The following is a 15,423-nucleotide window of genomic DNA, read 5'->3' as shown; positions in this document are numbered from 1 at the left end:
TGAGAGCGCTGATGTAATATTAAGTTACTGGATTTTTGAAGGCTCTTCCCATAGTCAGTACATTTAAATGGTTTCTTGTGTGAACTTGCTGGTGTACAGGGTGGATGACAGAGCGAATCGCTTGCTCAGGGTCTAGGGGAGGCTATGCGGGTTTATTCGGCCTATTTTATACAAGGCTTTTAGTTTCACAACAACTTACTCAGTTTTTAAGATTAGATTTACAGGAAATTAGTGGAATCGAACCACCAGTCACAAATTTCTTCCAATTTCCACCCCTCCCTTGCCTTCACATGGTCCATGTCCGACTCTTCTCTTCCCTTCCCTTCCTCAACTTCTCTATTGCCATTTCAGGGGTTAGGCGGTTGACTAATATCTACAATAAGCCCACTGACTCCCACAGCTACCTTGATTACACTTCCTCCCTCCCCTCTTCCTCTCCATTGCATCTGTTCCCACGATGCTACCCGTTTCTATATTGTCTTCGAGGATTCCCCTCCACCATGATTGACAGGGCCCTCGACACATCATCCCATTTCCCTCGCTCCCAGAACCACACTAGTGTTCACCTTGTCCTCACCTTCCACCCCACCAGCTTCCACGTTCAACGGATCATTTTTCCCTTCCCTCCCCTTTCAACATTCCGAAGGGACCGTTCCCTCCACCACACCCGGATACACTCCTAAATCGCCCTTTCCACATCCCACAGCATCCTCCTGTGCAAGCACAGGAGATGCAATACCTGCCCTTGTACCTGTTTCTACGTTCCACTGGAATCAAACCACCGCAGTCACAATGTGGACTCTTTGGTGTGTCAGCAGGTGGGATACACCAGGGAATCCCTTTTCACACAGAGGTCAATTCCATAGATCGGGAGTCCTAGGATTTTGGATACCAGATAATCAAGCTCACAAGAACACAAATTCTCTCTCCAGGCTTTATTAAGAGCGCTGCATAACACAGATCGGGTGATAATTCCATCAATCTGGAGAACAGTACAGTGGATTCGCGTGCCATCTTCGAGTCTGTTCCAACTGACAATGGCTTAATGGCCTGTTCTTGTACATCATCATCATCATAGGCAGTCCCTCAGAGTCGAGGATGATTTAGCTGCTCTTATACACAAGCTTGGTTCTGTTCTTATACACAAGTTTGATTACTGCTCAGGAAATGGGATTGTTTGTGCCGTCTGTTGACTGCCTCTTGAACTCCTGCTAATTGGAGGAATTTAGTTCATCTGTGACCAGATTATAACCACAAACCGGTCTGGTTATCACACTTGTATGGTCCATGAGTTCATTATTAGATTCACACTCAGACGTTGTACCTTTACTTGTCTGGTACTTCATCTCATAACAAGGGCTCAGCAATGTGTCATTCATCAGAAAAAGACAAAGTACAACAAGACAAAGTCAGCTTAACAGAATCTTTTCATATTTATGGGGCCATAATTATAAAGGTGGTCATGAATAGAGGTTTTTAAGATTATGCACAGGTGTGATAGGGAAGATGTTTCCACTTGCGGGCAAGCCCAGAACTAAGGGCCATCAACATAAGGTAGTCACGAATCAATTCAGTAGGAAATTCAGGAGAAACTTCTTTACCCAAAGTGGTGAGAATGTAGAACTCGCTACCCCAGGGAGTGGTTGAGGCGAATAGCAGAGATGTACTTAAGGGGAAGCTAGATAAGTAGACGAGGGAGAAAGAAATGGGAGGATATGTTAATGGGGTTAAATGAAGTAGGGTGGGAGTATAAAAACCAGCATGGGTTGAATGCCCTGTTCTGTGCTGTAAATACGATATAACCCCTTGTGTGTGGAGATGGAAGACATGGGTACGGTCCTTAATGAATACTTTGCATCTGGAAGTCTAGGGGAATACAGGTTTTGATAAGGCAAAATAACAATCATAACATGATCGAGTTCAACTTAGTGTTTGAAAGGGAGAAACGCAAAACGGCTACTAAAAGTTCTAGATTGAGGTAAGGCCGACTTCATTGGGATGAGACAGAGACTGTCCACATTAAACTGGGCAAATCTGTTAATGGGTAAAATGACAGAAGATCAGTGGGAGGTGTTCAAAAAGAATGTGTGATACAGAACCAGTTTAACCCCAAGCGGCAAGAGCTAACTTGCCAAAAAAAAACATTCATGGACAACTAAAAAGGTAAGAGACAGCATATAACTGAAAGAAAAAGCATACAAAAATGCAAAAAAACACAGATCCTAGCAAATGGGAGATTTATACAGAACAGCAAAGGATAATAAAACAGAAAGCAAGAGCTACAAAAGGGGAGTGCGCAAAGAAACTTAGAAGGTTATCAAAATTAACAAAAAAAAGTTTATATTAGGAAAAAGGTGGTCAGGAATAATGTGTGCCCCCTGAAAACTGATATAGGTGACACTGGTAATAACAATAAGGAAATAGCGGACATGTTGAATAATTACTTTGCATCAGCATTTACAATAGCGGAAGAGGATAGCATGCCAGAAATCCCAAGGAAACGAATATTGAATCAGTGACAGGGACTCAAATTAATGTTAGTTAAATAACAATAATGAAGAAAAAAATGGCACTAAAAAGTGACAGATCCTCAGGATCAGCTGGTTTCCATCCCAGGGTTTGAAAGGAAGTAGGGGGTGAGCATATTGCAGATGCCGTAACTAAGAACATAGAAATAGGAGCAGGAGTCGGCCATTTGGCCCCTCGAGCCTGCTCCGCCATTCAATAAGATCATGGCTAATCTGATCATGGACTCAGCTCCACTTCCCTGCCCGCTCCCCATAACCTTTCATTTCCTTGTCGTTCAAAAATCTGTCTATCTCCACCTTAAATATATTCAATGATATAACTATAATCTTCCAACGTTCTCTAGATTCAGGAACTGTTCCTTTGGAGTGGAAAATTTGTGCACGTCACTCCGCTGTTTAAGAATGACGAGGGGGGGGAAACCAGGGAATTATAGATAGTTGGCCTGACATCTGTTGATGGGAAATTACTAAAGTCTTTAGGGTGACTGAACACCATGAAAATTTTCAGCTGATCAGAGAGAGCCAACATGCACTTGTAAAAGGTAGATCATGTCTGAAGCTAGATTGAATTTTTTGAGGTGAATAAAGTAGTGGACAAGGGAGTTTTAAAAAAATCGTTCCTGGGATATGGGCGTCGCTGGCCAGCATTTATTGCCCATCCCTAATTGTCCATCTATTAGATGTTATTTATATGAACTTGCAGAAGGCATTTGTTAAAGTCCCTCATATGAAACTGATAACCAAGGTTGAAGCCCAAGGAATTGAAGGAAAATTATTGACTTGGTTAAGAAATTGACCGAACGGCAGTAGAGCTAACAGGTCGGCACTCTAATTGGTGTCCCGAGGAGAGATTACACAAATTAGAGTTGTATTCCCTAGAATTTAAAAGATTAAGGGGTGGTTTGATGGAAGTTCAAGATATTAAGGAGAACAGACAGGATGGATAGAGAGAAACACATTTTTGCTGGTTAGGGATTCTAGGACTCGGGGACACAGTCTCAAAATTTAGGCCAGAATTTCAGAAGTGAAATTAGGAAATACTTCTACACAAAGGGTGGTATAAGTTTGCAACTAGAGCAATTGTTCATTTTAAATTTGAGATTGATTGATTTTTGTTAATCAAAGGTATTAAGGGATATGGGTCAAAGGTGGGTATATGGAGTTAGGTCGCAGATCAGCCGTGATCTCATTGAATGGCGGAACAGGCTCGAGGGGCTGAATGGTTACTCCTGTTCCTGTGTGGGTGATAGCAGTCTGGAACTCGTTGTTTGAAAGGGTGGTAGAGGCAGATTTAAAAAGTACTTGGATCAGCACGTTAAGTGCTTTAACCTACAGGGCCACAGACCAAGAGCTGGGAAGTGGGATTCAACTGGGTAGCTCTTTTTCGACCAGCACCGGCATGATGAGCAGAATGGCCTCTTGTGCCATATATTTCTATGATTTTATATTGCTCACCGCTGTTTCACCTAGTGAACCTGAATTTGAGACCAGATCAAGCCGAGCGGCCTCGCCTCAGTGTGATAGTGCTGAGGCAAGTTCACCTTCTTGGGAGCTCAGAAAGACCTTCCCACAGTCAGGACGTTATATTGGGTCTCAGTGGGATCTCGCTGGTGCCTGAACGGGTTGGACGAGGAACTGAACAGCTACTCCCCGGTGTGAACGCGCTGGTGTCTGAGCAGGCTGGATGACCGAGTGTATGCCTTCCCACACTGGGAACAGACGAACGGCCTCTCTCCGTTGTGAACTCGCTGCTGTTTCGGCGGGCTGGACAACGGAGTCGATCCCTTCTCGCCCATAGAGTTGGCGAGCGGCCTCTCCGCGGTGTGAACCCGCTGGTGTTTCAGCAGGTTGGACAGCTGAGCAAATCCCTTCCCGCACACGGAGCAGGTGAACGGCCTCTCCCCGGTGTGAACCCGCTGGTGTACCAGCAGGTGGGAGGACTGAGCGAATCCCTTCCCGCACGTGCTGCAGGCGAACGGGCTCTCCCCGGTGTGGACCCGCTGGTGCGTGCGCAGGGTGGACGAGTTACCGAAGGCTTTCCCGCAGATGGAGCAGGCGAACGGCCTCTCCCCGGTGTGAACCCGCTGGTGCGTCCGCAGGTTGGATGACTGGGCGAACCCCTTCCCGCACACGGGGCAGGTGAACGGCCGCGCCCCGCTGTGCACCCGCTGGTGTGTCCGCACGTGCGATGTCTGGGTGAACTCCTTCCCGCACACGGAGCAGGCGAACGGCCGCGCCCCGGTGTGCGTGCTCTGGTGCGTCTGCAGCTCGGACAGGCGCAGGAACCTCTTGTCGCAGCGGGGGCAGCCGTGTGGCCTCTCGTCGGTGTGGGCGCGCTGGTGCCTCATCAGGTACTGGGAGCACTTGAAGCTCTTGCCGCAGTCGGCGCAGCGGAAGGGCCGCTCGTCGCTGTGGATGCGCCGGTGGGTCAGCAGGGTGCAGGAGCGGGCGAAACCTTTGCCGCAGGCGGGGCAGACGAACGGCTTCTCCCCGCTGTGGCCGCGGCGGTGGGCCTCCAGCTTGCAGGGGTGGAGGAAGGCCTTGCCGCAGTCCCCGCACTTGTACCGCCGCTCCCCGCGCTCCCGGTGCCGGTGGGCCGACAGCTGCGAGGGGTACACAAAGCCCCGGCCGCAGTCCTCGCACCGATGCCGCAGGTCGCCGGTGTGGCCACGCGCGTGGCCGGCGAGCTGGTGGGGGTAGACGAAGCCCTTGCCGCAGACCCCGCACCGATACGGCCTCTCCCCCGCGTGGTCCACCCGGTGCCGGGCCAGGGAGGACATGTAAATGAAGGCCTTCCCACAGTCCCCACACTTATACCGCCGCTCCCCAGTGTGGCTGCCCATGTGGCTCTCCAGGCTGGCCGCCCGCCTGAACCCGCGGCCGCACAAGGCACACGTGTGAGGCTTGCCCGCGCCGCCATCACCGCTTTCTCCGTCCATGTGCGAAGGCCGATGATTTTCAGGGCCCTGACCATTCGAAGTGACTCTCATCAGATCTCGACGCGATGCTTGGCTTGACCTTCCTGCCTGTAAAATTATTTCTGAAAGGGTAAAAGGGAGATTGCGTTTAGAAACAAAGAAAATAGGTGCAGGAGTAGGCCATCCGGCCCTTTGAGCCTGCACCACCATTCAATGAGTTCATGGCTGATCATTCCCTCAGTCCCCCTTTCCCGCTTTCTCTCCAGACCCCTTGATCCCTTTAGTCGTAAGGGTCATATCTAACTCTCTCTTCAATATATCCAATGAACTGGCATCAAGAACTCTCTGCGGCAGGGAATTCCACAGGTTAACAACTCTCTGAGTGAAGAAGTTTCTCCTCATCTCAGTCCTAAATGGCTTACCCCTTATCCTTAGATTATGTCCCCTGGTTCTGGACTTCCCCAACATCGGGAACATTTTTCCTGCATCTAACCTGTCCAGTCCCGTCAGAATTTTATATGTTTCTGTGAGATCCCCTCTCATCCTTCCAAACTCCAGTGAATACAGGCCCAGTCGATCCAGTCTCTCCTCATATGTCAGTCCCGCCATCCCAAGAATCAGTCTGGTGAACCTTCGCTGCACTCCCTCAATAGCAAGAACGTCCTTCCTCAGAGGAGGAGACCAAAACTGAACACACTATTCCAGGTGAGGCCTCACTAAGGTCCTGTACAACTGCAGTAAGACCTCCCTGCTCCTATACTCAAATTCCCTAACTATGAAAGCCAACATACCATTTGCCTTCTTCACTGCCTGCTGTACCTGTATGCCAACTTTCAATGACTGATGTACCATGACACCCAGGTCTCGTTGCACCTCCCCTTTTCCTAATCTGCCGCCATTCAGATAATATTCTGCCTTTGTGTCTTTGCCACCAAAGTGGATAACCTCACATTTATCCACATTATACTGCATTTGCCACGCGTTTGCCCACGTCACCCTGCAGTCTTTTAGCGTCCTCCTCACAGCTCACACCGCCACCCAGTTTAGTATCATCTGCAAACTTGGAGATATTACACTCAATTCCCTCATCCAAATCATTGATGTATATTGTACATAGCTGGGGTCCCAGTACTGAGCCCTGCGGCACCCCACTAATCACTGGCTGCCATTCTGAAAAGGATCCGTTTATCCCGACTCGCTGCTTCCTGTCTGCCAACCAGTTCTCTATCCACGTCAGTATATTACCCCCAATACCATGTGCTTTAATTTTGCACACCAATCTCTTGTGTGGGACCTTGTCAAAAGCCTTTTGAAAGTCCAAATACACCACATCCACTGGTTCTCCCTTGTCCACTCTACCAGTTACATCCTCAAAAAATTCTAGAAGATTTATCGAGCAGGATTTCCCTTTCATAAATCCATGCTGATTTGGACTGATCCCGTCACTGCTTTCCAAATGTGCTACTATTTCATCTTTAATAACGATTCCAACATTTTCCCCACCACCGATGTCAGGCTAACAGGTCTATAATTACCCGTTTTCTCTCTCCCTCCTTTCCAAAAAAGTGGTGTTACATTAGCTACCCTCCAGTCCATCGGAACTGATCCAGAGTCGATAGACTTTTGGAAAAAGATCACCAATGCATTCACTATTTCTAGGGCTACTTCCTTAAGTACTCTGGGATGCAGACTATCAGGCCCCAGGGATTTATCGGCCTTCAATCACATCAATTTCTCTAACACAATTTCCCGTCTAATGTGGAATTCCTTCAGTTCCTCCTTCTCACTAGACCCTCAGTCTCCTCGTATTTCCGGGATGTTATTTGTGTCTTCCTTCGTGAAGATAGAACCAAAGTTTTAAAGAAAATCATTTGTTGGTGTCGCTGGCAATGCCAGTATTTATTGCCCATCCCTAATACTGGCTCTATACTGTCTGGAGATTAAGAAAGACTTGCATAGTGCCTTTCACTGGACATCTCAAAGCACTTTACAGCCAATGAAGTACTTTTGAGGTGCAGTCACTGTTGTAATGTGGGAAACGCAGCAGCCAATTTACGCACAAGCAAGCTTCCACAAACAGCAATGTGATAATGACCAAATAATGTGTTTTTGTTATGTTGACTGAGGGATAAATATTGACCATGGCACATGGATAACTGCCCTGCCCTTCTTCGAAATAGTGCTATGGGATCTTTTACAACCACCTGAGAGAGCAGACGGGACCTCGGTTTAATGTCTCATCCGAAAGACGGCACCTCTGCCACTGCAGCACTCCCTCATCACTGCACTGGAATGTTAGCCTAGATTTTTTTGTAGAAGAATCAGAAGTGATCTCATTACATTTATGTAGCACCTTTCATGACCACTGGACGTTCTAAAGCACTTTACAGCCAACAAAGTACTTTTTCTTTGGAGTATAGTCACTGTTGTAATATGGGAAATGCGGCAGCCAATTTGCACACAAGCTTCCACAAACAGCAATGTGATAATGACCAGATAATCTTTTTTTATTGATGTTGATTGAGGGATAAATATTGGCCAGGACACTGGGGATAATTCCCCTACTCCTCTTCGAAATAATGCCATGGGATATTTTACGTCCACCTGAGAGAGCAGACGGGCCTCGGTTTAAAGCCTCATCCGAAAGACGGCACCTCCGACAGCACTCCTTCAGCATTGTGCGATATTTTTATGCTCAAGCCTCTGGAGTGGGACTTGAACCCATAACCTTCTGACTCAAGAGCCGCAGCTGGCACTGCTATGGCCTACTCCTGCTCCTAATTCTTATTTTCTTAATTGGTTCAAAGAGCAATCATGAAGCATTTCTGCAGGCGAATTAGTAGGAAGAGGAGAGTCAGGATAGGGGTAGGGTCACTAAGGGATGAAGGAGTCGAGTGTGTTGGGGACTGTCAAGGAATGACAGAGATAGTAAATTAAGAACTCAGTCTCAGTTTTCACCCAGGAGCTGGATATTGGGATTGTAGAAGCACCAGACATGGCTGGAGAACTGTTAGTGGAGATTATTATTGAAATGGATACGGAACTGAAGACCTTCCTCAAATGGAAAGTGGATAAATCCCAGGGATGTGATAGCTTCCCTGGGAATCCTCAGATGGAAACTAGGGGAACGAATAACGGAGGGGCCCCCCGAGTATAGATTTCAACAGCAATTCAAAATAAATCAATTGGCCGTGAAGTGCTTTGGGCGTCTAGTGAGTTCCTGAAATGCAAGTTCTCCCTTTCACGCTACTTTGACCCAGACTGTCTAGCAATGGAGGATTTATCATAGAATCATAAAAATTTAGGGCACAGAAGGAGACCATTCGACCCATTGTGCCTGAGCTGGCCGACCTAATCCCACTTTCCAGCTCTTGGTCTGTAGCGCTGTAAGTTACAGCAATTCAAGTGCACATCCAAGTACTTTTTAAATGCTAAGAGGATTTCTGCCTCTACCACCATTTCAGGCAGAGATCCAGACCCTCATCACCCTCTGGGTGAAAATTTTTTTCCTCAAAACCTCCTACCAATTACTTTAAATCTATGCCCCCTGGTGTTGGCCATTACAGAAATGTGGTTGCAGGGTGGCCAAGACTGGGAATTAAACATACAGGGGGATCTGACGATTCGGAAAGATAGACAAGAAGGGAAAGGAGGTTGGATAGCTCTGTTAATAAAGGATGATATCAGGGCAGTTGTGAGACACGATATTGGCTCTAATGAACAAAATGTTGAATCATTGTGGGTGGAGATCAGAGATAGTAAGGGGAAAAAGTCACTGGTGGGCGTAGTTTATAGGCCCCCAAATAATAACTTCACGGTGGGGCGGGCAATAATCAAGGGAATAATGGAGGCATGTGAAAAAGGAACGGCAGTAATCATGATGGATTTTAACCTACATATCGATTGGTCAACTCAAATCGCATGGGGTAGCCTGGAGGAGGAATTCATAGAATGCATACGGGATTGTTTCTCAGAACAGTATGTTACAGAACCTACAAGGGAGCAAGCTATCTTAGATCTGATCCTGTGTAATGAGACAGGAATAATAAATGATCTCCTAGTAAAAGATCCTCTCGGAATGAGTGATCACAGTATGGTTGAATTTGTAATACAGATTGAGGGTGAGGAAGTAGTGTCTCAAACGAGCGTACTATGCTTAAACAAAGGGGACTACAGTGGGATGAGGGCAGAGTTGGCTAAAGTAGACTGGAAACACAGACTACACGGTGGCACAATTGAGGAACAGTGGAGGACTTTTAAGGAGCTCTTTCATAGTGCTCAACAAAAATATATTCCAGTGAAAAAGGGCGGTAAGAGAAGTTAAAACCAACCGTGGATAACCAAGGAAATAAAGGAGAGTATCAAATTAAAAAACAATGCGTATAGGGTGGCCAAGGTTAGTGGGAAACTAGAAGATTGGGAAAATTTTAAACGACAGCAAAGAATGACTAAGAAAGCAATAAAGAAAGGAAAGATAGATGACGAACGTAAACTTGCGCAAAACATAAAAACAGATAGTAAAAGCTTTTACCGATATATAAAACGGAAAAGAGTGACTAAAGTAAATGTTGGTCCTTTAGAAGATGAGACGTGAGATTTAGTAATGGGAAATGTGGAAATGGCTGAGACCTTAAACAATTATTTTGCTTCGGTCTTCACAGTGGAAGACACAAAAACCATGCCAAAAATTGCTGGTCACAGGAATGTGGGAAGGGAGGACCTTGAGACAATCACCATCATGAGGGGGGGGTAGTGCTGGACAGGCTAATGGGACTCAAGGTAGACAAGACCCCTGGTCCTGATGAAATGCATCCCAGGGTATTAAAAGAGATGGCGGAAGTTATAGCAGATGCATTCGTTATAATCTACCAAAATTCTCTGGACTCTGGGGAGGTACCAGTGGATTGGAAAGCAGCTAATGCAACGCCTCTGTTTAAAAAAGGGGTCAAACAAAAGGCAGGTAACTATAGGCCGGTTAGTTTAACATCTGTCATGGGGAAAATGCTTGAAGCTATCATTAAGGAAGAAATAGCGGGACATCTAGATAGGAATAGTGCAATCAAGCAGACGCAGCATGGATTCATGAAGGGGAAATCATGTTTAACTAATTTACTGGAATTCTTTGAGGATATAACGAGCATGGTGGATAGAGGTGTACCGATGGATGTGGTGTATTTAGATTTCCAAAAGGCATTCGATAAGGTGCCACACAAAAGGTTACTGCAGAAGATAAAGGTACACGGAGTCAGAGGAAATGTATTGGCATGGATAGAGAATTGGTTGGCTAACAGAAAGCAGAGAGTCGGGATAAATGGGTCCTTTTCAGGTTGGAAATCGGTGGTTAGTGGTGTGCCACAGGAATCGGTGGTGGGACCACAACTGTTTACAATATACATAGATGACCTGGAAAAGGGGACAGAGTGTAGTGTAACAAAATTTGCAGATGACACAAAGATTAGTGGGAAAGCGGGTTGTGTAGAGGACACAGAGAGGCTGCAAAGAGATTTAGATAGGTTAAGCGAATGGGCTATGGTTTGGCAGATGGAATACAATGTCGGAAAGTGTGAGGTCATCCACCTTGGGAAAAAAAAACAGTAAAAGGGAATATTATTTGAATGGGGAGAAATTACAACATGCTGCATGCAGAGGGACCTGGGGGTCCTTGTGCATGAAACTCTTTTAGGAAGGGAACAGGGACCACGAAGTGATTTGAACACACAACCTTCTGATCTGGAGTCAGACACACTACCGTTGCACCATGAGACCTACACTCCTTGTGCATGAATCCCAAAAAAAAGTTAGTTTGCAGGTGCAGCAGGTAATCAGGAAGGCGAATGGAATGTTGGCCTTCATTGCGAGAGGGATGGAGTACAAAAGCAGGGAGGTCCTGCTGCAATTGTATAGGGTATTGGTAAGGCCGCACCTGGAGTACTGCATACAGTTTTGGTCACCTTACTTAAAGAAGGATATACTAGCTTTGGAAGAGGTACAGAGACGATTCACTAGGCTGATTCCAGAGATGAGGGGGTTACCTTATGATGATAGATTGAGTAGACTGGGTCTTTACTCATTGGGAGTTCAGAAGGATGAGGGGTGATTTTATAGAAACATTTAAAATAATGAAAGGGATAGACAAGATAGAGGCAGAGAGGTTGGTTCCACTGGTCGGGGAGACTAGAACTAAGGGGCACAGCCTCAAAATACGGGGGAGCCAATTTAAAACTGAGTTGAGAAGGAATTTCTTCTCCCAGAGGGTTGTGAATCTGTGGAATTCTCTGCCCAAGGAAGCAGTTGAGGTTAGCTCATTGAATGTATTCAAGTCACAGATAGATAGATTTTTAACCAATAAGGGAATTAAGGGTTATGGGCGGGTAAGTGGAGCTGAGTCCACAGCCAGATCAGCCATGATCTTGTTCAATGGCGGAGCAGGCTCGAGGGGCTAGATGGCCTACTCCTGTTCCTAATTCTTATGTTGACCCCTCTGCTAAGGGAAATAGATCCTTCCTATCCACTCTATCTAGGCCCCTTTAAGGTTATACACCTCAATTAAGTCTCCCCCCCCCCAGCCTCCTCTGTTCCAAAGAGGAGTTCATTACAGAGATAGGAGAATTTTGGGGCTTTTGTTTTTGCATTGATGAGGGCCAGCCTGGTCCTCAACACCATGATGGGTTATTGTTCAAAGGCAAATGATAGATTTGATCCTGGGCACCTGAAAGTGCGCATGTGCCGCTCTTCTTGGGGGTTTGGAACCTACATGCTCAGAGGCAGCCGTGTCGTTACGAGAGCGCATGCGCGACACTCTTGGTAACGGTCGAACATGCGGAATTACCGGCAGAGAGCGAGTTTTCTCAGGTAGGCGGACGAGCGGGGAAATAAATGACGGTAAACACAAACCTCAACGTCCGAGGGTCCCAAGAAGCGAACGGAGCGGATTCAGCTTCGCGGAGCAGGTCAGCCTGCCTCAGGGACACGTGACCCAGGTCCTGATTGACGGGAGCTTTCGACCAATAGGGAGCGAGAGGGGCGGGGCTGGAGGAGTGAGCGGGCGGCGGGTCCTCCAACCAATCGGGGAGCCCGAGGGGCGGGTCTTGCTCTGGTGATTGGGTGACCCGCAGGGTAGCGACTTTCTGCAGTCCCTTGTTCATGGTCTGGGGCCAGGGGAGGCTGTGGGAATTTGTTCACCTTATTGGGACAAGGCCTCTCATCAAATAAGATATTTGACACGGAATCTCTCAGTTTTTATGTGCCACCTGTCTCACTGGGTAGCTCTCTCACCCGAATCAGAAGGTTGTTGGTTCAAGTTCCACTCCAGGAACGTGAGCACATAAATCTAGGCTGACACTCCAATGGAGTGCTCCGCTGTCGGAGGTGCCGTCTTTCAGATGAGACGCCTGCTCTCTGAGGTGGATGTAAAAGATCCCATGGCAATATTTCAAAGAGCAGGGGTGTTATCCCAGGTGTTCTGGACAATATTTATCCCTAATCAACATAATAAAAAAGGATTATCTGACCATTATCACATTGCTGTTTGTGGAATCTTGCTGTGCGCAAATTGGCTGCCGCGTTTCCTGTTACAATGGTACTTCATTGGCTGTAGAGCACTTGGGGATATCTGTTGGTCGTGAAAGGTGCTATATGATGCAAGTCTTTATAAAAAAAGGTTTACAGGAAATGAGTGGAATTGAACCCACCGCCGTCACAATTTCAGTGGGTAGGATACACCAGGGAACTCTCCCCAGAGGCCATGGTGTGTCTTCAGCTCCGGGAGCTTGGAAAGCTCTTCCCAATCAGAACATTCAATGTGAGCATAAGCTCACTGGTGCCTCCACAGGTTGGAGGAGTCAGTGAACTGCAGCCCGCACATGGAGCAGGTGAACATAGGACATACGGCGCTGAAACAGGCCATTCGGACCGACCAGTCCATGCTAGCGTTTGTGGTCCACTCAAGCCTCCTCCCGTCTTTCCTCGTCTAACTCTCGGCATAACCCACCATTCCCTTCTCCCTCATATACTTGTCTAGCCTTCCCTTAAATGCATCTTTACTATTTGCTTCAACCACTACCTCTGGTCGTGAGTTATACATTCTCACCACTCTCTGGGTAAAGAAGTTTCTCCTGAATTCCCCATTTGATTTCTTGGTGACTATCTTATATTGATGGCCTCTAGTTTTGCTGGAAACACTCTGTGATTCGAATCTATCATAACCTTTTATGATTTTAAAGACCTCTATTAGGTCACCCCTCAGCCTTCTCTTTTCAGGAGAAAAGTGACCCAGCCTATTCATCCTTTTCTGATAGGTATACCCTTGCATTTCTTGTATCATCCTTGTAAATCTTTTTTGCACCCTCTCGAGTGGCTCTATTTTTTTTAATAATATGGCAACCAGAATTGTATGCAGTACTCCAAGTGTGATCTAACCAAGGTTCGATACAGGTTTAGCATAACTTCTCTACTTTTCAATTCTATCCCTCTTGAAATAAATCCTAGTGCTTGATTTGCTTTTTTATGGCCTTGTTAACTGGTTTGACTACTTTTAGTGATTTGTACCTTTGCTCTGCTATCTCATTTAGGTTTGTATTTTCCAAGTAATAAGTGACCTTCCTATTTTTCGAACAAAAATGTAATACCTCATATTTATCTGTGTTGAATTTCATTTGACAATTATAAGAACATAAGAAATAGGAGCAGGAGTAGGCCATATGGCCCCTCGAGCCTGCTCCGCCATTTAATATGATCATGGCTGATCCGATCATGGATTCAGGTCCACTTCCCTGCCTGCTCCCCATAACCCCTTATCGGTTAAGAAACTGTCTATCTCTGTCTTAAATTTATTCAATGTCCCAGCTTCCACAGCTCTCTGAGGCAACAAATTCCACAGATTTACAACCCTCTGAGAGAAGAAATTCCTCCTCATCTCAGTTTTAAATGGGCGGCCCCTTATTCTAAGATTATGCCCCCTAGTTCTGGTCTCCCCTATCAGTGGAAACATCCTCGCTGCATCCACCTTGTCAAGCCCCCTCATAATCTTACACGTTTCGATAAGATCACCTCTCATTCTTCTGAATTCCATTGAGTAGAGGCCCAACCTCCTCAACCTTTCCTCATAAGTTAACACCCTCATCTCTGGAATCAACCTAGTGAACCTTCTCTGAACTGCCTCCAAAGCAAGTATATCCTTTCGTAAATATGGAAACCAAAACTGTATGCAATATTCCAGGTGCGGCCTCACCAATACCCTGCATAACTGTAGCAAGACTTCCCTGCTTTTATACTCCAACCCCTTTGCAATAAAGGCCAAGATTCCATTGGCCTTCTTGATCACTTGCTGTACCTGCATACTATCCTTTTGTGTTTCATGCACAAGTACCCCCAGGTCCTGTTGTACTGCAGCACTTTGCAATCTTTCTCCATTTAAATAATAACTTGCTGTTTGCTTTTTTTCTGCCAAAGTGCATGATCTCACACTTTCCAACATTATACTCCATCTGCCAAATTTTTGCCCACTCACTGAGCCTGTCTATGTCCTTTTCCAGATTTTTTGTGTCCTCCTCACACATTGCTTTTCCTCTCACCTTTGTATCATCAGCAAACTTGGCTACGTTACACTCGGTCCCTTCTTCCAAGTCGTTAATGTAGGTTGTAAAGAGTTGGGTCCCAGCACTGATCCCTGCGGCACCCCACTAGTTACTGATTGCTAACCAGAGAATGAATCATTTATCCCGACTCTCTGTTTTCTGTTCGTTAGCCAATCCTCTATCCATGCTAATATATTACTCCCAACCCCGTGAACTTTTATCTGGTGCAGTAACCTTTTATGTGGCATCTTGTCAAATGCCTTCTTGAAGTCCAAATACACCACATCCACTGGTTTGCTTTTATTCACCCTGTTTGTTACATCCACAAAGAATTCCAGCAAATTTGTCAAACATGACTTCCCCTTCATAAATCCATGCTGACTCTGCCTGACTGAATTATGT

At 46.2% G+C, this 15,423-nt stretch overlaps 1 protein-coding gene across 2 annotated transcripts; it reads right to left on the bottom strand.

Annotated features, from left to right (window-relative positions):
* Positions 1-920: 920 nt before the first annotated feature.
* Positions 921-13,208, bottom strand: LOC139237919 (zinc finger protein 135-like). 2 transcript variants are annotated; one of them, XM_070867229.1, is made up of 2 exons: positions 13,138-13,208; positions 921-5,568 (listed from the first exon to the last, which is right to left on the bottom strand). In XM_070867229.1, exon 2 carries the CDS (start codon positions 5,516-5,518, stop codon positions 4,172-4,174), a length of 1,347 nt encoding a protein of 448 aa, XP_070723330.1. In that variant the 5' UTR covers positions 5,519-5,568; positions 13,138-13,208; the 3' UTR covers positions 921-4,171. The 2 variants fall into 2 exon arrangements, with proteins under 2 accessions (XP_070723330.1, XP_070723320.1); XM_070867219.1 differs by lacking the exon at positions 13,138-13,208 and adding an exon at positions 12,341-12,427.
* Between the last annotated feature and the right edge of the window lie 2,215 nt (positions 13,209-15,423).

Source organism: Pristiophorus japonicus, chromosome 2, assembly GCF_044704955.1.
Source record: "Pristiophorus japonicus isolate sPriJap1 chromosome 2, sPriJap1.hap1, whole genome shotgun sequence".
Classification (NCBI taxonomy): Eukaryota; Metazoa; Chordata; class Chondrichthyes; family Pristiophoridae; genus Pristiophorus; species Pristiophorus japonicus.
The sequence above is the reverse complement of the archived record's forward strand: the minus strand, read 5'-3'. Positions and strand labels throughout refer to the sequence as shown.

What these genes read in the sequence shown, in the direction of transcription:
- LOC139237919 (XM_070867229.1), bottom strand. Translation starts at nt 5,518, where the DNA reads ATGAGAGTCACTTCGAATGGTCAGGGCCCTGAAAATCATCGGCCTTCG.